This window comes from Silurus meridionalis, chromosome 18 (genome assembly GCF_014805685.1).
Source record: "Silurus meridionalis isolate SWU-2019-XX chromosome 18, ASM1480568v1, whole genome shotgun sequence".
Lineage (NCBI taxonomy): Eukaryota > Metazoa > Chordata > Actinopteri > Siluriformes > Siluridae > Silurus > Silurus meridionalis.
The window spans coordinates 13,451,464-13,476,711 of NC_060901.1; the positions used below are offsets into that span (position 1 = coordinate 13,451,464).

General features: G+C 40.1%; 1 protein-coding gene across 3 annotated transcripts in view; it reads right to left on the reverse strand.

Annotated features, from left to right (window-relative positions):
- Positions 1-24,153, reverse strand: part of iqsec3a (IQ motif and Sec7 domain ArfGEF 3a) — a 132,100-nt gene extending 107,947 nt beyond the window's left edge. For all 3 annotated transcript variants that reach the window (XM_046873294.1, XM_046873293.1, XM_046873295.1), the window contains exon 1: positions 23,358-24,153. In XM_046873294.1, the coding sequence (XP_046729250.1) occupies positions 23,358-23,920 (563 nt within the window). In that variant the 5' untranslated portion in view covers positions 23,921-24,153. The remainder of the gene's footprint in view (positions 1-23,357) is intronic.
- Between the last annotated feature and the right edge of the window lie 1,095 nt (positions 24,154-25,248).

Here is a 25,248-nt window from a genome sequence, read left to right on the forward strand (position 1 = left end):
GAGGAGAAAAAAATATTTATATTGTGGTAAGCATATGTCAGATTGGACAAAGAGCATCAGCAAAGACGAAACATGGTCATAATTTGCTTTTGGTAAGTCACAAAAATAACCACAGAATTTAATAAACACCTATGTGTTATGCGGAGATATGGAGGCGGAAGCCGAAATGCCAGCAAACAGAGTTTTAATTCAAAGAAAAGGCAAAGCCAACTCAAAACACTCGCACCGGATACGGAGAGTCACAAACCGAAAGTATATATATCCGCTGGGACGAGTAATCCACAGATGCGCGTGGGAAAGCGAGGAGCTGGGCGGGAACATAGAAGCTTAATCCAAACTGAGAACGCAAATGCAGCCGTACCGGGAGGATCAGGGTAATCCAGGGTGCGCTCCGGAAGGGCAAGCGCAGCCGTGGAGAGAGAGGAGTCCGAGAACACGGGTACGTAGCGGAAACACGTATACGCCGAATAAACATGCACATGAATGTACAATAACCGACCCGAAATGTGGGTGAATGTGGGGTCTTTATAGGAGCTGGGAATGAGTAAGTGAAACGAGCCCCAGCTGTTCCCCATGCAGCCCGATTGCGAGCAGATCCGTGCGGGCGGGGCACACACAGAAGAAGGAGCGAGGTGCTTGGGGGAAACCCGAGGTTTGACAGCTGCCGAAGGGGGCGTGGCAGGGGGAATCCTGACACCACTCCCCCAAAGGGGCGGCACCTGACGCCCCGAACCCACAGCACGCCCGGTGGGCCAGGGCACTCGGAGGAGGGCCCAACCGATTTCCCAGGGTCGAAGGGGACCCGGCCGGAGACGCTGCGGAGCCAGGAACAGCCAGGATGGGTCAGAGGCGACGAGACCACCCCTGCGGAGAGCCGGAACAGGACGACGACCCCAGCAGGGTCCCGGAACGGAGCAATTCAATTCAATTCAATTCATTTTTATTTGTATAGCGCTTTTAACAATGAACATTGTCTCAAAGCAGCTTTACACAGATAATGTGGTGATTAAACGTAAATATGTTTTTTGTAAGTAAGTTTGTCCCTGATGAGCAACTGTGGCAAGGAAAAACTCCCCGAGATGGCATAAGGAAGAAACCTTGAGAGGAACCAGACTCAAGTGGGAACCCATCCTCATCTGGGTTGCACCAAATGTCCATTTGAAGCAGATATACAAAGTTGCGGTGTACAGTGATGACCTTCAGAAGCAAACTGCACTCACGAGTCAGTGCAGCAGACCGCCGACACCAACTACAGTCCAATCCGTCCTCAAAAGCACCCGTTCTACTCCGGAATTACATGGAACCACCCAAGGTGTTGATGAGATACCGTCCCAAGCTACACAGAAGTGTGAAGATCCACGGAGGGGAGAGGGGCAGGAACAGTGGTCACTGGAGCCTCAGGAGCATGTTTAACTCGACCGAGAGAGAGAGAGAGAGAGAGAGAGAGAGAGAGAGAGAGAGAGAGAGAGAAGGATATGGATTATTAAGTGTAACTATTGGTGTATGAAAGTTAATGTCACTGTGCAGTTTGGACTCGCAAGACTCGCTATGGCAGCATAACTAAAAGGGAGAACCAGAAGGTAACACAGACATGAGGGATCTCTGGGATAAGAGACGACCCACCACACCACCGTCAACAAACCTGAGTGAACGTGTGAATGTGAGGGGACGACAGCATACAAATATACCAGTTCACCAAACACTCTATATCCATGCTCCCTCCAGATCTGAGCCTTTACCTAAGAAAAATCTACTGATAAAAGGCTTGACTAAATAAATAAGTTTTCAACCTCGACTTGAACACTGAGACTGTGTCCGAGTCCCGAACACTGGTTGGAAGGCTGTTCCATAACTGTGGGGCTTTATAAGAGAAAGATCTGCCCCCTGCTGTAGTCTTCATTATTTGAGGAACCAACAGATAGCCAGCACCTTTTGATCTAAGTAGGCGTGGAGGGTCATACTGGTACAGAAGTTCACTCAGATACTGCGGTGCTAGACCGTTAAGTGCTTTATACGTCAGTAGTAATATTTTATAATCAATGCGAGATTTGATTGGGAGCCAGTGTAGACTGATTAAAGCAGGGGTGATGTGGTCATATTTCCTAGATCTAGTGAGGACCCTTGCTGCTGCATTCTGGACTAACTGAAGCTTATTTATGCACTTACCGCACACCCAGACAGTAAAGCGTTACAGTAGTCTAATCTAGAAGTAACAAAAGCATGAACTAGTTTTCCTGCATCCTGTAACGACATCATATTTCTAACTTTAGCAATATTTCTAAGGTGAAAGAAGGCGATCCTGGTGATATTATTCACGTGAGACTCAAAGGAAAGACTCGGGTCAATAATCACACCAAGGTCTTTGACAGCCGTACATGCTGAAACAGAAACACCATCTAGAGATGCTACGTAATCGGAAAGTTTACTTCTAGCTGCATGTGGTCCTAGTAAAAGTACTTCCGTCTTATCTGAGTTGAGCAGAAGAAAGTTATTAAGCATCCACTGTCTAATGTCCTTTACACACTTCTCAACACTGTTTAGCTGATCTTGCTCATCTGGCTTTGCTGAAATATACAGCTGTGTGTCATCAGCATAGCAATGGAAGCGAATCCCATGTTTAGGAATGATTTCACCAAGAGGCAGCATATATACAGAGAAAAGCAGTGGGCCTAAGACAGATCCTTGAGGAACACCAAACTTTACCTCATAGAGTGTGGAGAACTCACCATTTACATCCACAAACTGATAGCGATCAGTCAAATAAGACCTGAGCCAAGAGAGAGCTGTTCCCTTTATTCCTACAACGTTCTCAAGTCTAGCAAGCAGTATAGTGTGATCAATGGTGTCAAAAGCTGCACTAAGGTCGAGCACAGCCCAACTTGAAACCCAGGAGCAGGGCGAAGGCCTCATCGCCGACCGGAGGCGGAGAGACGGCCCTCATGGAGACCAGGAGCGGAATGACGCCCTCAGTAAGGACCTGAGGTGGGGCGAAGCGCCCAGCGGAGACCGGAGACGACCCAAGGCCACCGCGGAGACCCGGAACGGGGTGACGCCTACGGCGGGGACCTGGAGCAGAGCGACGCCCTCGGCGGAGACAGGAGGCGGAGAGACGACCCCCCTGGAGACCTGGAGCGAAGCGACGCCCTCGGCGGAGACAGGAGGCGGAGAGACGGCCCTCATGGAGACCAGGAGCGGAATGACGCCTCAGTAAGGACCTGAGGTGGGGCGGCGCCCAGCGGAGACAGGAGGCGGAGAGACGGCCCCCCTGGAGACCTGAAGCGGAGCCACGCCCTCGGCGGAGACAGGAGGCGGAGAGACGACCCCCCTGGAGACCTGAAGCGGAGCGACGCCCTCGGCGGAGACCGGAGGCGAAGTGCTGCCCTCAGCGGAGACCGGAGGCGGAACGATGACCCTCACGAAGACCTGAAGTGGAGCGACGCCCTCAACGGAGACCAAAGGCGGAGTGCATAGCGATGCTTCCAGCGAACGATCGGAACCCAGCAGTGCCCCTCGTGGAGTCCAGAGGCCGAGTGCCTTCCACAGCAGAGAGCAGAGGCCGAGAGACGCCCTCCACGGAGACTTGAAGCGGAGCGACGCCCAAGGCGGAGACCGGGAACGGAGCCACGCCCTCAGCGGAGACTGGCAGCTGAGCGACCTCCCCTGCAGTGGTCTGGAGCTGAGAGGCGGTCCTGGCGATGACCCGAGGCTGGGCGGAGTCCTTAGCGGAGACCCGGACTGGAAAGACGACCCTGGTGATGACCGGAGGCTGAGCGTCGACCACCCCGGCGGCCTGTAACGGATCGACTTCACCCAGGAAGGTCTGGAACGGAGCCCCATCACCCACGGGGACCTGGAGTGGAGAGACAACCCTGGTGACTACTGAAGGCAGGGCAGAGCTCTTGACGGGGCTTACCGGCTGGAAGGCCCTCGGGATGGAGCCCGGAGATGGAGCGATGCCCCTGACCGAGGACAGCGGTTGAGTGGGGACCCCGTCAGGGTTTGTTGGTGCGACGTCACCCTCCAGGGAGCTCAGGGGCGGCTTGTCACCGTTCAGGGAGCTTGGAGGCAGGATGTTGCCGTGAGAGGGGTCCTGAGGTGAGCCGTCACCTCTTGAGAGACTGTGGGGCAAGCCGTCGCCTTCGGGTGAAGCCAGGGGCAGCGGTTCGACATCCCTTTCGCCGTCCTGGAGCTGAGGTGAGTGCTCTGGGGAACCCTTTGGTGAAGCGGAGCTCTGAGAGGTGGAGTCGCCTTCAGGGATACTGTGAGGCGAACCGTCGCCTTTGGTGGAGCCCGGGGGCAACGGGACGACTTCCCTTTCGCAGTCTCGGAGGTGAGTAGTATGCTCCGGGATCCCATTGGACGAAGAGGTGGTCTCGGGGATGCATTGACGCGGAACCGAGCTCTTCTTGAGACCCGGGAGCGGAGCTGATCTTTCCCGGGTGTCCTGGGAGCAGAACGGAGCTCACGGGGACTCTCTGGAGCGGAGCCGAGCTCTCGGGGACTCTCTGGAGCGGAGCCGAGCTCTCGGGGGCTCTCTGGAGCGGAGCCGAGCTCTCGGGGGCTCTCTGGAGCGGAGCCGAGCTCTCGGGGGCTCTCTGGAGCGGAGCCGAGCTCTCGGGTCCGCTCAGGGACAGAGAGGAGCACACGGGTTCGCTCAGGGACAGAGAGGAGCTCCTCGGGACACGGGAACGGGGAGGAGCTCTTGGGGCCGTTCTGGAACGGAGAGGAGCTCTCGGGGCCGTTCTGGAACGGAGAGGAGCTCTCGGGGCCACTCTGAAACGGAAAGGAGCACTCTGTAGACACCTGGTGCGGAACGGAGCTCTCCACAGGACCCTGGAGCGGAACGGAGTCATCCCGGAGATTCTGGAGCAGAAGGGAGAGTTCCCGGAGGTCCTGTAGCGGGACAGAGCCGCCCTGGATGGCCTGGAGTACGGCGGAGATCCCCTGGAGAACCTGAGGCGGAGCGGACCTCTCCTGGAGGGCCTGAAGCAGGGCGGAGATCTCCTGGAAGCTCTGGCACGGAACGGCGTTCTCGGGGGCAGGGGAGAGGAGATGGAGATCAGCTGTGGTCATCCCGAGTTCCTTGGTGAGCAGCTGCAGGAACCGGGCGCATGAGCGGAACTTACCTCCAGTCACATCCCACAACTCACTGGCAAGAGAGAGTGCTTCCCCAGTCAGTAGAGAGATGTGGAACGCGATCTTAGCTCTCTCCGTAAGGAAGCTGGACGGATACACCTCCATATAACCTTCTACGCTCCGTAAAAACACGCTTCACTCAGCCCTGTTGCCGGAGAAGCGAGCCGGGAGTCCTATGACCTCATCGAGGGGGTGTGGCGCTGCCGAGCGCGATCGAGCAACGGCTGCGATTTTCCGGGTTTTCCCGGGGGCGGAGCTTGGCTGCCGTGAGTTTGCGGCCGAGCGAACCCGACCTCTGAAGTTCGGTTCGCGCTGTGTCCACGGCGGTAATCCGATCATTTCCTATTTTTTTTTTTTTTTTTGTGTCCGTATATTACTCTTCGGGGATCGGTTATTCTGTTAAGCGGAGATATGGAGGCGGAAGCTGAAATGCCAGCAAACAGAGTTTTAATTCAAAGAAAAGGCAAAGCCAACTCAAAACACTCGCACCGGATACGGACAGTCACAAACCGAAAGTATATATATCCGCTCGGGACGAGTAATCCACAGATGCGCGTGGGAAAGCGCGGAGCTGGGCGGGAACATAGAAGCTTAATCCAAACTGAGAACGCAAATGCAGCCATACCGGGAGGATCAGGGTAATCCAGGGTGCGCTCCGGAAGGGCAAGCGCAGCCGTGGAGAGAGAGGAGTCCGAGAACACGGGTACGTAGCGGAAACACGTATACGCCGAATAAACATGCACATGAACGTACAATAACCGACCCGAAATGTGGGTGAATGTGGGGTCTTTATAGGAGCTGGGAATGAGTAAGTGAAACGAGCCCCAGCTGTTCCCCATGAAGCACGATTGCGAGCAGATCCGTGCGGGCGGGGCACACACGGAAGAAGGAGCGAGGTGCTTGGGGGAAACCCGAGGTTTGACAGCTGCCGAAGGGGGCGTAGCAGGGAGATTCCTGACACTAGGATTTGTAGATTATCGGTTTCAGAAAGTTAAAATGTATGCCGGCCCTGACATTCAGAAACCTTTTGCACCAAAGGCCATTGGACAAAGAAAGAAACACAAAGCCCTTAAGTTATAAAGTAAAATAATCGAATGAGTCAACCTTTATACATACCTCCTACATGTGGGATGTTTTCCTTCACAGGATGCCTTTAAAGCACAATGTATTTTGTAATTTTCTAATTAAGGTGAAGTATCCATATACGTATGACTAATACTTTTATGGATATTATTGGCATTAGCATAGTCATACAAAAACCAACAAATTAGATCATTTTACAGAACCAGGTGCAGTCCATGTTCCATTGTTGCCATGTTGCCCATATTTTGAGAAGATAATACCTTACTGTATGTACACTGCATAAACTGAATTAATTGTGGTTAATATCAATGGCAACATTAGGACAAGTCACCAGATTTATATCTTTAAATATTATGGGGGAAAAAACAAGATTGCATACTTTCTGTCCAATGGGAAGGCCCAAGATGGAAACATATTACATATAAGAAAATATTAAAGGTTATACCTTGTACATTTAAGCATAAGCCCATGCTCACTGATGTCTACAACATGCTATACAAATCATAGATGATGCCACAAACATATGTTTGTCTTATTGTTTTTTAAAGACACATGCACACATGCAACAAACAGGTCATTAAAATGTATAAAGATTGGACATATGCTTTGGGTTACTGTCTTGTTGTATGGTTAAGGTGGTTTCTGTTGGCCAGAGTCAATATGAAATTGCATGGTGTTGAAGTATGTTGGTTCAGTATTCCTTTCACCCGGAATTAGTCTTAAACATTCCCTGCTCCAGAACAACCCCAAACCATTAATGTTTGACTGTGGAGATGAGGTAGCCTGGTGACATATTCTCTTCTGTTATATGTTATGTTATGTTATGTTATGTTATGTTATGTTATGTTATGTTATGTTATGTTATGTTATGTTATGTTATGTTGAAGAGAAAATGTGAAATTTGGGCTCATCTGTCCACAGAACATTCTTCCACTCATTCACTGTCCAATTCTTGCCTTTTACATAATTTACATATTACATAATAAACGAAAATAATTAGAATGTGTGTCAAAAACCATAAAAGACTAAATGTTGCCAGTCTTTAGACAGGTCTTTTACCTGATGTGCAGAGGAAGCATTCATTATTAGTAAATCTGAAAAATCAGTGGACCATAGAAATATTTAAAACAGTTAATCTTTTAAATTAAAGAAATAAATAAGGATACAAACACAGGACGTTTGTTAAATGTCATGATCTGAATTATACCACTAATTCAGCAAACTAGAGAATCAGTTGTCTATACATGAGTATAAACGCTAAGGTTTAAATTGTAACTAATCCAGCTAGAATACACATAAAACACCCAGATGTAAATAGGGTCAAAGAGCCAGAAACCGATTTAGAGAGAGTTGGCTTATCCACACCCACGCATCTGTGGCTGATTCTCCAGTGACCATACATAATACCATCGTGGAAACGGCAATGCCTAATTAATCATTATTGTAAATGGCTTTTCTAATTATGTTTTCCTAAATGGCTATGACCCGAGACAGCTTTTAATAGGCTGTGCACACAACCTCCAAAGGGAGTGCATTACTAGATCAACATGAGACTCTCTGTAGACTTGGATAGTGTGTGTGTGTGTGTGTGTGTGTGTGTGTGTGTGTGTGTGTGTGTGAGTCAATGAGTGCTTCTGTCTGTTTTTATAATGGTGTAAAATAAACTAGGAAATATAATAGTCATTGATCAATGAACTGATGAAAAGCTTTCTTCACACAACTGATTAACCCAGCATTAAACTTAAATGACCTTGAAAACACACCGGCAGCAAATTAACATTTACATTTGCATATTAGCCAGTCATAGTAATTTATGATTTATGTGGTTTAAAAATGTAAAAAAAAAAATCTGCCCTGACATTCACAATACTAAAATGGTTGACTCCTGTGTAATAGTGGGTGACATTTGCTAGAAACTTTCCCGAGGGACTGAAAGGTGCGCGTGTATAAGTATAACAGGACTGCCAGGACAGGAATGACCCATTATATATTTTGCATTCATGTCATTATGATAATTACGCAGACTACGATGGCTTTGCTCGATGATGGGGATGACATTTTTTTAATAGAATGTGAGGTTCTCATTGTGCTACTGGTCAACAGTCAAATCCCAGGCTTCAATAATAATAATAATAATAATAATAATAATAATAGCAATTTAATAGCATATTATGAATATGTTTAAAAGTTTTTGCCCCAAGAGCCTTATAGGGTAAATAATGTAAATAAAAAAAACACTAAAAACTAATAATAGTAAAAGTAAATAATAAAGCTTATTAAATGCAAAATATATTAAATATGTTAAATATAATTAATCTAATCTAGATTGTTTAGTTTTTAATCAGTAATAAATGGGTGAATGTTCATTCTCTTACATATAAATGTATGGCTTCTGCTTTAATGTAGCTACTTTTCATGTCTCTATAATGTAAAGAGAAAAGCGGATGCAAGTGTAAAAATATACAAAAGAGTCCACGCTCATATACAAAAACACATAGAACAATGACTTAACATAGAACATAGACAAAGGACAAAGAACATATACCTGAATAAAAGCAGAACCAAACATGATATGACATACAACAGACAATGAGTGCAATGTACAGTACAATTACAGTAAACCCACAGGTGATTATAGGGTGAACATGAATCTGGTGCGAACATTTAAACAAACAGACATGTAACATTGTCCCTTGATGTGCAATGGCTGATTGGAAACCAAAGCCTTTCCTTAATTGAAAGACTTTGCAGATTGAAGCTTAATATGTCTGACCTAAAAACAAACTCAGATTTCAGATGCAACATACTGAATATTAGCTATACATGGAAACCTATTAGGTAAATATTTCATGCATTTCATACAACTAAAATATCTAAATCTCAACCACTTGATGAATTTTAATTTCATATTTCAATGCTGTATTAAAAACATCCCAATCCTGAGAAATTCCATAACATTGATTAAGTTATTTGTGAATCCTTAAATGCCATCCAGTTTTCAACTACTGTTATTTATTTAGTTATTTCAAGCATGCCTACTTTGTCATTTTTATTTGCTACCTTCTGTTACCTTCGATCTAGATACTTACATTTAACTGCAGCACCTTTTAATATTTGTTCTCATTTAAGCACCATCTCTGTAACATTTATTCATTTTATTTTGCAACCATTAACTTGAAAAAAGAAAAAGAAAGAAAAAACCCACGTCTATCCCAAAGAGGGCCGCAAATCTCTAAATGCCCACATGCTGCAGCTTTAATATGTATGAAGTCTCAAGTGTAATTACGAGTTTTTTCGGAAATGATTTGTGATTTGCTTTTGCGTTCAGTGTGGCATTTTTTCTTTCTGCTATCCCACCCTTTTGACATGATCTTTTCCTCAGTCCTCATTGTGGGCTTTGTAATTGTATTCTTTTTCTTTTTTTGCATTTTCATAATGAATAAAGAGGTGACTCATTTTTTTAATTACCTACTTAAGGAGGGACAAAAGGTACAACAACTACACTAAATGAAATGAGAATAGGGAAGAGAACAACATTTTACCATTTAGAGACCATCAAATTACAGGCATGAAGAGTTATCGTGGTACATTTGATATGGCATGAGCTGAAGACTAGAGTTCTCTGTCTTACTCGTTTCCATCTCCATGATGTACTGTATGCACAAAGTGTGGCTGGGTGGAACTGTACAAGAGCTGTCAGAGGCCTATTCAAAATCTAAATCATCAGGTTAATAGTAAAAAATAAAACAATCAGTCAATGGATCTTGTAGAGAGAGCAATATATAGAGACAGGTAATATTTTACAGGTCATCATTATAAGCCCTGTCTAACTTATCCTCATCCACTTTTTATGCAACAAACACTCAAGTATTTAAGTGAGTTTTCCCTTTCTGTGTGGTTTGTGGTTGGTTTGTATCTCAACTAGATGCGGTCCGAGTGAGTACTAGTGCAGTATGATTGCAGTAAAAATAAAAAATAAAAGAAATTCTTACCTGACTCAACCGACTGCAGTAAGTGGACCACAAAATGCTGTGTATTATGAGTTGCAGACAGCATTTTATTTTATTTTTTGTGTGAGCTGCTAAACAGACCTTCAAGCTAAAAACTGAGCCAAAGTACAAAAAGGCAGGACTGCAGAAATGTGATGTATTTTTAAAAATATATATTTACTGTCAATTTCTTTGGTTCATTTAGGTAAATACATTGTATGTTTAGTTTTTTTTTTATCACCAATGTTACCACAGTGACACTCCAACTCTATGGTATAAACGTTTTCAAACAACTTTCAGTCAAACTGATAAACTGACATAGGCATGGCTGTATAAATTAACCTGATATAGGAAGTCTTCTAACGGACTACCTGAAGATAAAGACATACTGTACATAAGTGATGATAAAGGAAGAATTGTCGCATTCTCAATATTTCTCAAGAAAAATAAATCTGAACTGACTAAAGACAACATCAGTGTTTGTGTGACTTATCTGGAACATCTATTCCGTCTCTGAATGAGGAAGTTGATCTGATATTCAGCAGTATCGCCATCCATGACCTCATTAAACAGATAAACAGGATGCAGGGATTTTGTCAAAGTGACACTCTGAGAATAAGGCATTTAATTCAATTTAGGCCCAGACAATGACGAGAAGCAATTTTATAATTCAGGTTATGTTTATAAATATTCCTAAATATTAGAAAGATTCAGCTGCCATTTTATTAATACACTTTGATGCCTACCATTAGCGATTAGCTTCTGGCTGGAAAGAATACAATTTGAGATGGTTATTAGCACATAAAACATCTTTAACATTTTGATTTTGTCATTGACTTTCCATGTCATTACTTATTCCTTTCTTTTTGGTGTAATGTATTTATAGCTGTCTTTGGTCTGATTAGCTGCCTTTATTTAATAACATAATGCACTTTAACTGGATAAATGCTAGGCTTCTACAGAAGCTGTGCTCATGCATGTTTATAAATCTAGAGTTGCCGAAAAATAGTATGAAATTCAATTCAATTCATTTTTATTTGTATAGCGCGTTTAACAATGAACATTGTCTCAAAGCAGCTTTACACAGATAATGTGGTGATAAAAATGAATAAGATGTACTTTATATGTGTAAGTTTGTCCCTGATGAGCAAGCTGGTGGCAACTGTAACAAACAAACTCTCCAAGATGGCGTAAGGAAGAACCCTTGAGAGAAACCAGACTTAAGAGGGAACCCATCCTCATCTGGGTTGCACTGAATGTCTATTTACTACAGATAAACAATGTTGAGGTGTGCAGTGATGGTGATCAGATGCAAACTATACTAGTCGAAGGCTCATTTAAATTACTGCTAAAGTATTTACTTAAATACTGATATCTTATTGTTTAATGTCCTCTCAGTATCCATAAAAGTCATTGAAATTCCTCATCTTTGTAGAACCTTCATCCTTCCAAAACACTCTCCAAAACACACACACTTACATTCATTCCGTGTCAATAAACTAAGCCTCCTTTAAAGGTTAGTGCTGTCACAAGCACCTCTGATCTTCCACTTGCCTGCACATTTACAGAGAAAGAGAGCAAAAAAAAAAAACACAGAAACACAAAGAAATACTGGTGAACCTAAAGAAAATGACAGCTTGACCTACACCAGAAGACCACCTGAAACATGCATCTTGAAGTCAAGTTTTCTTAAATGTGATTTCAAAAGCTTTTTGGTTTTACTGCTCTATTTGCAAATGCTCGACTAAGGAAATAAAGTTAGTTTTTTTATGAAGGTCAGTGGCCGAGAGGTTAATTACAGTCAACCTTCTGAGAATACATTTATCTGTCAAAGTGATCTCCTGGAGCACTTGCTGCTTGCTAAAATTTATTGGAAAATGCAGGGTGACTTTAATTATATAATTAGCAAAGTAATTTGATTTTCCCAGAAGAAAGAGCTTGTGCGAGAACACATGTTCATATGTAAAAATGTATGTAAACAGATGATGCTTTTCTTTGTGGACTCAAGAAAAAAAAGGTTAGACAAGGAATTATGTAAAAATGTAAATGAATTAAGGTAAATTAAATGGTTTTAAGGACTGTAATGTGTAATTGTAATTTAAATGTAAATGCCTTTAAACACTCAGCTAGCCTGCCAACATTATTAATAAAAATATATATAAAAAAAATATATATATAATTTTAGTACTGCTTTATTTGTATTATAATGCCTGTGTTAAGTTTTTTGGCCAGTATACTGAATCTAATAATCTGTATATTTTATACTAATAGCATGGGCAGCCCATTAAAGTTACCTAAAAGAATAATAAGCACCAAAATACAGTATATCGTGGTGTTATATGATTATAGACATATAATTTAGTTGTTTAGTTTATTACTTTGATCTTCAGTATTTTTAAAATGTGTTTGTTTTGTTCTCTTTGACCTGTTTAAGTTAGCTGTCTGCAATCTCTAGTAGCTTCTCTTTAGTAACCTAAAAAAATGTGCATTAACACAATTAAAATCAAGGAATAATATGCTTTTTTTTCTTTTAATAAAATTGGACCACAAAAAAGTGAGCTGTGAGGGAGATTTTGCTGAATTGCACCAACTATAGCATTATATGTCCTGGGGTCCAAACAGGAACATGAGTCTGAGGCAGGATAGGAGAAATAAGTTGAGTCATCAGAATAAAAGTGGCATGAATACACATGCAAGGATGCGACCTCACTAAAAGAATGGGCATAGAATGTTAAAAGAGAAGTACTGTACCTACAACAGTGACTTATATAACTCCAGTGAAGACTCTAGTTTTTGCAGTCACAGCTAAGCAGCTTTACAGTCACAGCTAAGTACACCAAGAATGTTTTCTATGATAGTGAACATATTTAATTTTGTATTCAGATGTCTTTCACATTAACCTAGCAAGCCTAGTTTGTTAGACCTTGAAAACCAAAAATGTATGCTAGCTAAGGCTGTTGTTCCTGTAGCAATAATATGCATCTTGGGGCAATTGTATAACCATTTACAATTAACCATGCGGTTTGTGTAAGTGTACTCAAATGAGTGTTTTAGCTACAAAAAGAGCAATCTATAAAAGGACAAGACACTTCAAAAGGAGGAGTGAATAAATAAATTAGGAAGATAGGAAATAACTGGGGAAATGGAAATAAAAAGAAAAAAAATAACCCTGGATGTTTTATGTTGTCTGATTGCTGGTGGATTTCCCCACTGAATTCTTTATTATTTATAAGTAAATATTCAGTTGGTTTAAGAAATGTAATTCCACCTGACATTTATGAGAGAACACCCCCATAAACCGTGATAGCAGTGTCATTGAAATCTCTCAGTGATTCTATTTAATCCTAAATACTGAAACCCCGCTGGACAGATGTTATCTGCACAGATCATAGGGTTTAAAAAAAAAAGCCCTGTTCGTTGTAATAACACTGCATAACATTTGAAACGTAATTATGTAACATAGCACTGAGTTACTGATCGGAAAGGTCAAGGGTTCAAGCCCCAGCATCACCAAGCTGCCATTGTTGGGCCCTTGAGCAAGGCCCTTAACTTTCTCTGCTACAGGGATGCTGTATCATGGCTGAGCCAGCCATGCCCAGCTTAATAACAAGCTGGGTTATGTGAAGAATGAATTTCACTGTGCTGTAGTGCATATATGAGCAAATAAGAGCTTCTTTGATGTTTGGCTTATTTTAATAATGATTGTTGCTCATAGTAGTAAAGCCATATGGGTGTTTGAAGAATGTTAACCCTGAGATACATATATCCACCCAATTACATATGAATATGAGGCCAAAAGAGTGTGAAGGGGAAGAGTCAGATTTTTTCAAACAATTATGCAAAGGTTTCTCAAAAAGCAAAAACTCAAGTAACGTAGTAAATCAATAACTGAATATTGCAGTCAACAGACTAAAATGTAACTGACAAGGTTACTTTTGCTAGGCTTACAGTAGGAGCCTCACAGTGATTTCTTACCACCATAGTTAGCAAATGCATAATTTATTTTTATCATTTAACCTCAAAAATACACTGCAACTGCCAGCAAGGCAATTTGCTGTGTACAGATTGCACAAATTCTGCATGTTTTTTCTGAAGTTCACTAATTGTAAAATGATATGTGCGGGGACCAAGCAGAAATGTGAGTCTGAGGCAGGAAAGGAGATATAAGTTCACTTATCAGGATAGCAGTGGCATGAATACACATGTGAGGAAGAGAATGAACATAAAATGTGAAAAGTACTCACAACAGAGTCTTATGGGACTCCAGTGAAGATTATGTGGGGAAGCTTCAGATCTCCTGACATAACTGCCACATGAGGCAAGAAGCAAACCATTGCCTTCCTATTTCACAAATTCCTAGACTCATGAGGTTGAAAAAGAAAGTCTTGTGATGGACAAGGTCAAGGCTCCTGAAAAATCTAGGACGAAGAAGACTGATGACAGTTTATCTGATCTATCAAGATCTGTGGAGTAAAATCAAATATCATGACAAAGGTCAGATGCTTGCTTCAGGTGAGTTGGCCCTGCTGGTAAAGCAAGACCTTTCAGTCAAAGGTATCTGCTTACTGGAAAATCGTCATTCCTTTGCTTGGTGCTTCCTGCACCTATTATCTAGAATTGTGGGCGGTGACCAAAATAATTAGGTTATGGTTACAGTGAAATTTAGCTATAAAACTTTGGGACTCACTCTCTGCTAGGGCTGGGCTTACATCCTTGGCCCAGTGCCAACCATGTCTCTTACCAGGAGCATTTACATTTATGGCATTTGGCAGATGTCCTTATCAAGAGTGACTTACAATTATCATATTTACACAACTGAGCGGTTGATGGTTAAGGGTTTTGCTCAAGAGCCCAGGAATGGCAGCTTGGCTAGGTTTTGACTGTTTAAACTCTACCATTTTACCCACTGAGCTACCACTTCCCAGTATATGAAAGAATGAATTAACATTGAATAAAAAAAAAATAAGATGCACATATTCATCTGAATTATACAGGTCGCGAGTTTATCGTTGGTGACAGCTCGGCTTACCAAGGACAAGCTAACCCAGCTAGCTCTTATGCATCTAAATGATTTGTATTCCAGAAAATGTAGAATGTGCTGCAATATTACCCACAATAACAACCAGATAAACACAGTATAAAATATTATTAAATCAGTTATGGCAAATGTCAAGCCTCTCCAACTTCAGCCTATGTTCCCTTAATCTCTCTCTCTTTCTCTCATTAAACCATTGTGTTGAGTGTCACGTACATTCATTTGTACAATCACAGTGGCTTTTAGGATTCATTACTCTCGCTCATGCCTCAATCTCTCTCGCTCTTTCTCTCTCCCCATCCCTCCTGCTGTCCATACAAAGCAGCGATGCATGCTGCCAGGATTTGTAAGTCACCTTTGCGTAGTCACCTTTACCAAAGTATGATAAAAAAAAAAAAAAATTATAAATCATAGCCAAACACACAGCCCCCAGCAGTAAGTTGATAGGGGGGGAAGAAGAGAAGAAATGAAGCAATCTAAAACCACTCTGCACAAAATGGGATATTCATGATTTGAATTTCTGCAGCAAGCAAGCTGAAGCCAGTCACCCTGTTATAACCAGACAGACGTGTCTAGCATTCGCATGGCAAACAGACTGATAATCCTTTCCTGGCTTGAATTGACTGGGAAAGGCAGAAAAAAAGAAAAGGAAAATATCATTATACCGGCATTTCTTATAATAGAATTAAATAGCTAATAAGGTAAAGTATATACAGTACTGCACAAAGCATTTTAGACCACTACCAGCTTGGTTGTTTAGTGGCCTTGGTGATGCAAAAGTAAGATTTTATGTTTGTCAAATTCTGTGATGGTTGGCATTTTTTTATGAACATGATAGAAAGTTCTTAAATGCAGGCTTCCATGCATAGCATGTGAATGTAATGCTCCTGCACTTATTGGTTTTTGTTATTGTTATTTATTTTGTAATACTGCATACAACTTTCTTTTATTTTCTGGTTGTATAGTAACTAAAGAGACTGATAAATAATTATGTATGGCTATTAAAACTGGTTGTGAAATAAGTAATTTATGTATCATATTTTCTGCAAAGAGAAAGAGAAAACTAAATCTGTTTATATCACCACAAGCACTGCTAAATATAGTATTCATAGCAATGCCACACGTCATTTGTTGAACTTGATATATTGGTCAGAGTTTTCACATGTTACCAAACATTAGTTCATAAATACAGTAAGCACTACTAAAGTATTTCATTTTTTAAAGTTGAATTTACAAAAAGTTGAATTACTAATTTTGTATTCAGATGTCTTTCACATTAACCTGAGGTCTAAGGTAAAAATAAACACCTAGTAAAAAAAAAAAAGAAAGAAAAGAATTATAATATAATTATAATTATATTATAAAATATATTATATTATCTTATAAAAGAGTTCCATATAAATTCATGGCAACATGTGTAAAGATGGCTTCAATTAATTTGCTAATCTTTTGTAAAATAGTGTATTCTTGGGATATTACCGGTGTCTTGATGTCTAACAGATAACTGGAGATGTTTGAACTCTAGGAATTGTGTGTGTGTAAGATAATGCCACTCATATTACTAATTGCATTGCATGCATTATTCATGGTATATATACAGTACAGACCAAAAGTTTATATATATATATATATATATATATATATATATATATATATATATATATATATATATACATATACAGTACAGACCAAAAGTTTATATATATTATATATACAGTACAGACCAAAAGTTTGGACACACCTGCTCATTCAAAGAGTTTTCTTTATTTTCATGACTATGAAAATTGTAGAGTCACACTGAAGGCATCAAAACTATGAATTAACACATGTGGAATTATATACATAACAAAAAAGTGAACTGAAAATATGTCATATTGTAGGTTCTTCAAAGTAGGCATCAAGAGAATGCCAAGAGTGTGCAAAGAGTAATCTAAGCAAAAGGTGGCTACTTTGAAAATAAAGAAAACTCTTTGAATGAGCAGTTGTGTCCAAACTTTTGGTCTGTACTGTATATATTTTTTGTGCAGAAAATGATCTGCCTAAATTAAAACTGAGCACCGATGCAGATAAAAAAAGGTAAGTCCAAACTAGAAAAGCAATTCCAAACTATTCATTAAACTGTTCAAAACCACCTCGATCTAACAGTCAATGATGACGCTATAAAAAATATTCTAATAAGTGGAAAGGAATGGGTTTTACAACCCCATTAACATGTCAGATTCAATTAACGCACCACAAAACTATTGTATATTGTATGTGGCTTCTCCATCTTTACTCTGTCCAACTTTTTCATCACAGTGTGTGCCTCAACATAAGCTAGACAGATCATTTTATTGTAGTTGGTGCTCTAAATACAAACTGAAACATCTGTGTGCTCTCTATGAGACCTAGTGAAACAGACATACCCATGCTTTCACAGACTTAAAGTAAAACACCACTAATGCTCAGGATCATGGTGTAGTCAGATTTATTTGCAGCCTTGTATCATGGAATAAATTCTGTTTTCGTATGCTAATGTTATGCAAATGAGAATGCATTTAGTTTTGAATAATTAGGGTTGCCTTTTCTAGGGACTTTACATTAATCCCTTCTTCTAAACTACAGCCATGCTTCTAAAGAAGGCTTAATGTAATACAATTACTTAAAAATATATTCAGTTTGCTTAATTTAGTATATATAGTGCTTTTAACTATAGATATTTTCTCAAAGCAGCTTTACAGAGATAAAGCAGTTATAGAAAAATGTATAAGTTTGTTGGTTATATTTGTAAGTTTGTTCATAATAAGTGAGCCAGTGGTGACAATGGCAATGAAAAGCTCCCTTAGATGCCATGAGGAAGATACTGTGAGAGGAACCAGACTCAAAAAGGAACCCATCCTCATTTGGGTAGAACCAAATGTGCATTCATTACAATCCATCATTGTTAAGGTGTGCAGTGATCAGATTAGAGGTAATAAAATCAAACTTCTGTTGATATTACACTGCAAATCCATCTGAGGTCCATCATGGTTCTTAAGTTGCTCAGTAATTCATGGATCATTATATATATTTCATTAGCAGCTTTTGCTTGTCTGATCACAACAGCTGTGACGCTGCTATCATTTGTATATGTTACATTTAGTATATGGGGAGCAGTAAAATAATTTAATATAAACTCTCCTCAATAACTGGTGAAGCATTTAAACAATAAAACACTAGCATATGTACATGGTTAACTTAAGTCCAAAATATTGGACATGCATTTGTAAACCTAATGTTATTTTATGTGATGCAGCACCTGTAAGAGAGCAAATATTTCTCCTTAATTTCAGAAACTATGGCAAAAATCATATTTAAGAGATTTGCCAAATCTGTGAGCATTTGTATAATCAATATGGCGTTAAAAGCAGTTTGCAGTTCAAGAGATGCATACATTGTCTAAATGCTAATTATTGGTCATCCCATGTGGACCTTATTATGGCCCTAAATGAACACAGAATCCAGTTATACAGCATTAAAATATAACTGTTCTAAACTCCATCCTCCATAGAACACATCAGAAGCTGGATTGACTATATATTAAATGTTACCTAAATTGCCACTACATTGGTGTAAATGAATGTAAAACCAGTATCATCTAACCAGGATCGACCATGACCAGGATAAAGTTTCACTAAAACTGAAGTGAGAATTCTTCATACAATGTTTTAAGGCAAATTTTCAATGTGGTACTATTAAAGGGATTTTAATTCCTTTATATCTTGTATATAATTGATAAACCTAATGTATGAGCCTAGAGTACATGTCATTTGCACACATTTGTGTAGCACTTTTAATAATGAACATTGTCCCAAAGCACCTTCACAGAAATTAAAAGATAATGAATATAAATGTTAAAATGTACAAATTATTCTCTAAGTTTATCCCTAATGAGCAAGCCAGTGGCAACAGTGAAATCAGTCAAGCAAATGTTTTTCCTGCTGTTCGAATGCTAGACTGTTTCCTTTGCCCTATATTTCCTTTTATAATGTATTTGCTAAAGTTGTTTTGCAGTAAAATCTAAGGTAGATCTATAAGAGGTATATGACCTGCGAGATAGTTATATGACCTGCAGTCAGTCATTTGCAAGCCCACACACAACAACTGCAGAGGAGCTTCATGGACTTTAAGCAACTGGTAGAGGTTTGCAGGTAGCAATTTCCATTAAGCAGCTTCAAAGGCCAGTTCTAGCAAAAGGAGAAAATCTCTGCATAAAGCTACTGGTCAAACCATATATTGTAATGCATGAAAATGGAGGATTCCAAGGAAGTAAGGTTTTTCTTTTTTATCCAGTGCTTATCAATTCCAGCAGTGCCTCTCCAATGACAGAAGAAACCTGCAATTAGGAGTGCATATCATATTTTACAGCAAACTCTGCAACTGGGCTTAAACATTATCTTGAAATTAGATACTCAAAGATGGCAGCAAACAGCTTTTAAAGGTATATGAATTTCTGACTTGTCATATGATGTCATATGATTGAAGCAAACACACACACACACACACACACACACACACACACACACACACATCATACATGCCATCCACTTTAGTAAGAACACCTGTTCATTTTTGCAAATACCCAATGATGTGGCAGCAGAGAAATCATGCAGATACACGATAAGAGGTTCAGCTTTGAGTATTTGAGATACTGCTGATTTCTTGGAACTGCTAAACAGTCTCACTCAGCTGTCTTTAGAGTTTACACAGAATGGTACAAAAATGGATATAATCCTGTTTGTTAGAGATCTGCAGTTTAAGAGAGATTAAAATACATTGGATCCCATTTGGTACCAACATCCATGCCATGAGCAAAGTCATAGAGATCACACTTTTTTTATCATGATGCTTAATGTGAACTTTTTATTTATTATTGACTTTTTTTTTTGCATTTTGCTGCTACAATCAGCTGATTACAGGTTTCATTAACACAGTGGATGGTGAGTGTATAGAAAATAAATGTGAGCACATATAAATTGGTTTTTCCTCATACTAAAATGTGAACAGCTGGCAGTGAATAAATAGTGCATGTCTACAACATCTAGCCACTGTTCTCAACTGAACGCACCTGAACACTGCTACATTGCAAAATCCGAGTCATGATCAAATGAACAAGGGAAGAAAAAAATTGAGACTGAGCTGCATATTCACTTCCCCGGTAAGCAATCAAAAATAGATGTGTTATACTGAATCTTTAAACCTGCATGACAGATGAATGACATTCTCACTATAATGAATAAAAACATTAGGGTCCTTAGAAGAAGATATCTTCAAATTACCGCTATAAATAGAGAAAGGAGTGAGAGCATGCATAAAGTATGTATTACAATTACTCTGAATTTTGCTTTTTTTTGTCACATTGCATTTGTCTAGAAGATGAGGAAATTCATGCTACTTTATCAGCCCTGCTACAAGTTCAACTTCCCAACCACTCCATTTTACTCCCAGCAAGACCTACTGCTTTCAAATAGCAAGAATATTTTAGAGACTGTAGAAGTTCATTGATTGGTAAAATTGGTAGAAAAATTCTAGCTATTTCCGAAGCAGAGTACAAGGTGGTTTTAGTAGGTACTAGCTAGACAAAACACCCTCAAGGTGAATATTACTAACCTTGAAAATGGAAGCAAGCTGCTCTTCTGTTACATCAAATGGGTGTATTTGTGCTGCACAAGTAAAATGTGTAGTTTGATCAAAAATATTCCGTTTTATTTCCTTTAGCTTAGATCGGAAAGCTATAACAGGAAATGCAAGTATGCTTCCACCCCTCACTGACAGCATAAACAGTGCAGCTCATTATGCCTGCCAAAAACATGACAAATCAGAATTCAACTGTCAAAAGAAACAGCACTCTCTCATCATTCTGTTGTTTAGTGGTAAAAGAAAAACAGAGTGGGTACGTCTAAAGAATTTTTAAAACCATACTCTGAGGTCCTGCTGTGAGCATTTTATCATCAATAACAAAACTTACTAAAACTTAATAATATTAAAACTTAACACAGAAATTGTCTTTAGTAGTTGCTGATTTGGTGGCTCAAATCTCAATCCAGAAAGAATGAAGAATAAGTAAGACAACAAAGCTCTCAATCAAGGTCACTGTATGCAAGACAGGGATGCAATTAGACAGTGATCGCATTTTAGTGCAGTGTATTACTGCAATATACTGTACTGATGCAACATAGAAATTCCATTAGGTTCTGATTGTAATGTAAGTAATTACTTTGTTATATAACGGTTGTGTTTTTCATTTCACATTCCTTTACTGTTTAGTTTTACATTTGAAATGGAAAAACATGGTCCTGCAGAGACATTCAATGCTTTTAATTTCAACATTTAATTCTTAAAAAGCTAGTTATGCTGACTGTTTATTATTTTTTATTGAAGAGCTCAAGTAACACGAGAGGAATGCAATGAAGACTTCGCTTTCAGTGCGCCTCATTATCCACGTTACAAATGAGCCACAATATTGGTTGTGTTGTGTTTTGCTGCATTGTGGCGATTTTTTGCACTCTGACTCAGAATCGTCATAAAAACTGGCAAAGACAAAACTGAAGAACCACCAACATTGACATTAATATAATATATCAAATCAAATATATTCATAACATGATTTCCACACTTCACAGTGACAGTAATGTGACCTTAGCTAAACTGTACACTATAATTCTTGACTGAAATTAAATTCAGAGCAGGATTCAAACAAAATATAAGGATCTCCAATTATATATATATATATATATATATATATATATATATATATATATATATATATATATATATATATATATATATATATATATATATATATATATATATATATATATATATATATATATATATATATATTTAAGGAGCTTAAAATATATATATATATATATATATATATATATATATATATATATATATATATATATATATATATAAAAAATAATAATAAAAAAATAATAATAATAATAATAATTTTAATTATTTAAAAAACAATGATAAAAAAGATCAAGTCCCAATCCCTGATCTTTTACTCTATTTTTACCACATATATATATATATATATATATATATATATATATATATATATATATATATATATATATATATATACTAAAAATACATTTTCACAATTACTCGATATATAGCACAAGAGCAGCTGATAAAAGAAGCATCACTGAAGGTCAAAGGATAAACCTGAAGGACAGGGATTAACACGTGTGATCAATGGAGAGTGACAAAAATTCTAAATTAACTGTTTGATAATCATATCTACAGCCAGAATGATCTTTAATCTGTAACCATCTAGACTATGGTTATTAAATCCAGAGCAACTTTGTCAACTTTGCATGAAATATGAATTATAAATATGAAACATGCAGTCTGCTTCCAACTGCTTGGTTTAGTAGACATACAGCATGGTATGCTTCTATAAATCTTCTTATAAAACAATTGTTCTTAAATGCAAACATAATAATAATAATAATAATAATGATGATGATGATGATGATGATGATGATGATAATAATAATAATAATAATAATAATAATAATAATAATGATGATAAGATATACCTTTATTCGTCCCACAGTGGGGAAATTTCTTTTATAATAATAATAATAATAATAATTATTATTATTATTATTATTATTATAATGATAATTATAATTATAATTATAAGCAGAGCGTCATTGCTTGAAGAAGCTGAGGTGGGGGGTGTTAGAGTGTTGGCTAATATGCTTTTTGACATCTTGACAGGTCTTCTGAGCAAACTGTGTGCTGGAGTCACACTGTGCTTGTGTGCTTGCAGAAGTAATTAAAAAAGCATTAATGACTTTTGGTTCTACAGTGAAATCCCTGTGGGTGGAATTAATGCACACATTGCTGATTTAACAGTTGTTTTTTCCCCCTGTGAATTCAGATTGTCATTAAGAAATAAGGGCATGTTGCAGATATTTTTCAGCTCTAGATGAACATCAATTGTGCAGAGCTGAGAAGAAAACCTGAGGTTCAAGGTGAGAAAAATTGGCTTGCGTGGGAGGAATTGCAATGACGGTTGGGAGGAAGGGGTAAAAATAAATAAATAAAAAATCAACTGAGACTTTTGGACTTACTCGGCTTTTCTGGCGAGTCCGGCCGAGCGGCAGAAGCTCACAGGCGGCTGCGGCACGAGCGATCTGCACCGCGGGCTCCTCGCGCGCTCCTCCCGCTCCTCGGGCGGAGAACCGGAGCTGCACGGGGTGGCAGCGGGCACCAGCTGCAGCTGTCGCGGCGGAGAGGGATGATGATGCGGGGGTGGAGGAGGTGGAGGGTGGTGGTGATGGTGATGAACTGGCGGAGGAGGGTGATGCTGCGGCGCCTGGCCCGGAGTTCCGGCTGCTGCAGGATGCGGGCCGGATGTTGGCGGTGGGCTGCTGCTCCTCGGTGGAGGAGGAGGTGGATGTTGGTGCTGATGCTGTGGCTGTGGCTGCTGATGCTGATGCTGATGTTGGTGGTGCTGATGCTGATGCGGATCTCTAAGGCGCCGGTTTTCTCCAATCAGGTCCTGCACCTTCCGCTCGAGATCGTCGATTCTCTGCCGCTGTGTCTGGATGAGGCTCTGCTGGTTCTGCACGATGGTCGTCAGTTCTTTGAGATAAAGCACGGCTTTCATAGGGTTGTCCAGCAAACTCTCCATCGCTTACCGTTAGTGCCAGTAATCGGGGGTTTTGGAGAGGCTCGCGGCGGTAGGTGAAGAATAGCCTGTGTCCCCTCTTCCTCTGTCTTTCGAGCGCGCGGAGTCCCGTGTTCAAGCGGTGGAAGGATGCGGATGCCTGTAGTGATGCGGAGGATCATTAGCAGAGCATCAGGAGGAAGAGGAGGAGCTGTAGTAGGAGGTGGAGGAGGATGCTCAGCTCTGTGGCCAACCACAAAATCGCGTGTGGACTCGCAACACTTAACCCAATCCACTCCTTCAGTTTTACTCATCATCAATATGTCATGATGGAGTCACCTCTCTGCCTTTCATTTCTGCCATGTATTCATTCTGCAAACACCTGCAGTGCATAACCGATGTACACAGAGTAGGACTGGGCTGCAGTTGAAGTATCAGGCCTTTTTTTTCTTTATGATCAGGTGCTTCAAGATGTAGTACTGATTTTATGGCCCAACATAAGCAGAAAAACTGGGGAGCAATATGGAAAGCCAACGGGTTCATTTACACTTTTGAATTCATTACTAAGAACCTACACCAGGGGTATGCATCTATAAATATAAAACTTCATAACATTTCCTGTTTGCAAAGGTACAGGTAAACCAGGGGTCCCCGCCACCGGGCCGTGGACCGAGGGTCTGATGTAAAAATACTTTTTAATATTTATTTTATTTCCATTTTTTTAATTTCAATGTTCTGCAGAGTTTTTTATTTATAAACATCAATTCACCTCTGCCAATGTCCCCAACTTGTTTCAACCACAGGCTTTTCCTATGCATTACTGATTTTCTGTATAATGGCATGTTGAGTTACATTTTCATCATACACTGACCAGGCATAACATTATGACATTACATTATAACCGTGAATGTATAACATTGATTATCTTATCATAGGACCTGTTAGTGGGTGAGATATATTAGGCATCAAGTGAACATTTTGTCCTCGATTTTGATGAGTTGGAGTTAGGAAAAATGGGCAAGCGTAAGGATTTGAGCGACTCTGACAAGGGCCAAATTGTAATTTTAGACAACTGGGTCAGAGCATCTCCACAGCTGCAGAACTTGTGGGATGTTCCTGGTCTGCAGTGGTCAGTATCTAACAAAAGTGGCCCAGGGAAGGAACAGTGGTGAACCAGCGACAAGGTCATGGGCAGCCAAGGTGATGCACGTTGCACGTGGGGAGCGAAGGCTGGTCCGTGTGGTCTGCTCCAACAGACGAGCTACTGTAGCTGAAGAGGTTAATGCTGTTAATGCTCAATGGGTCAGAACTGTTTAGGCAGCAAAAGGGGGACCAACACAATACAAAATGAA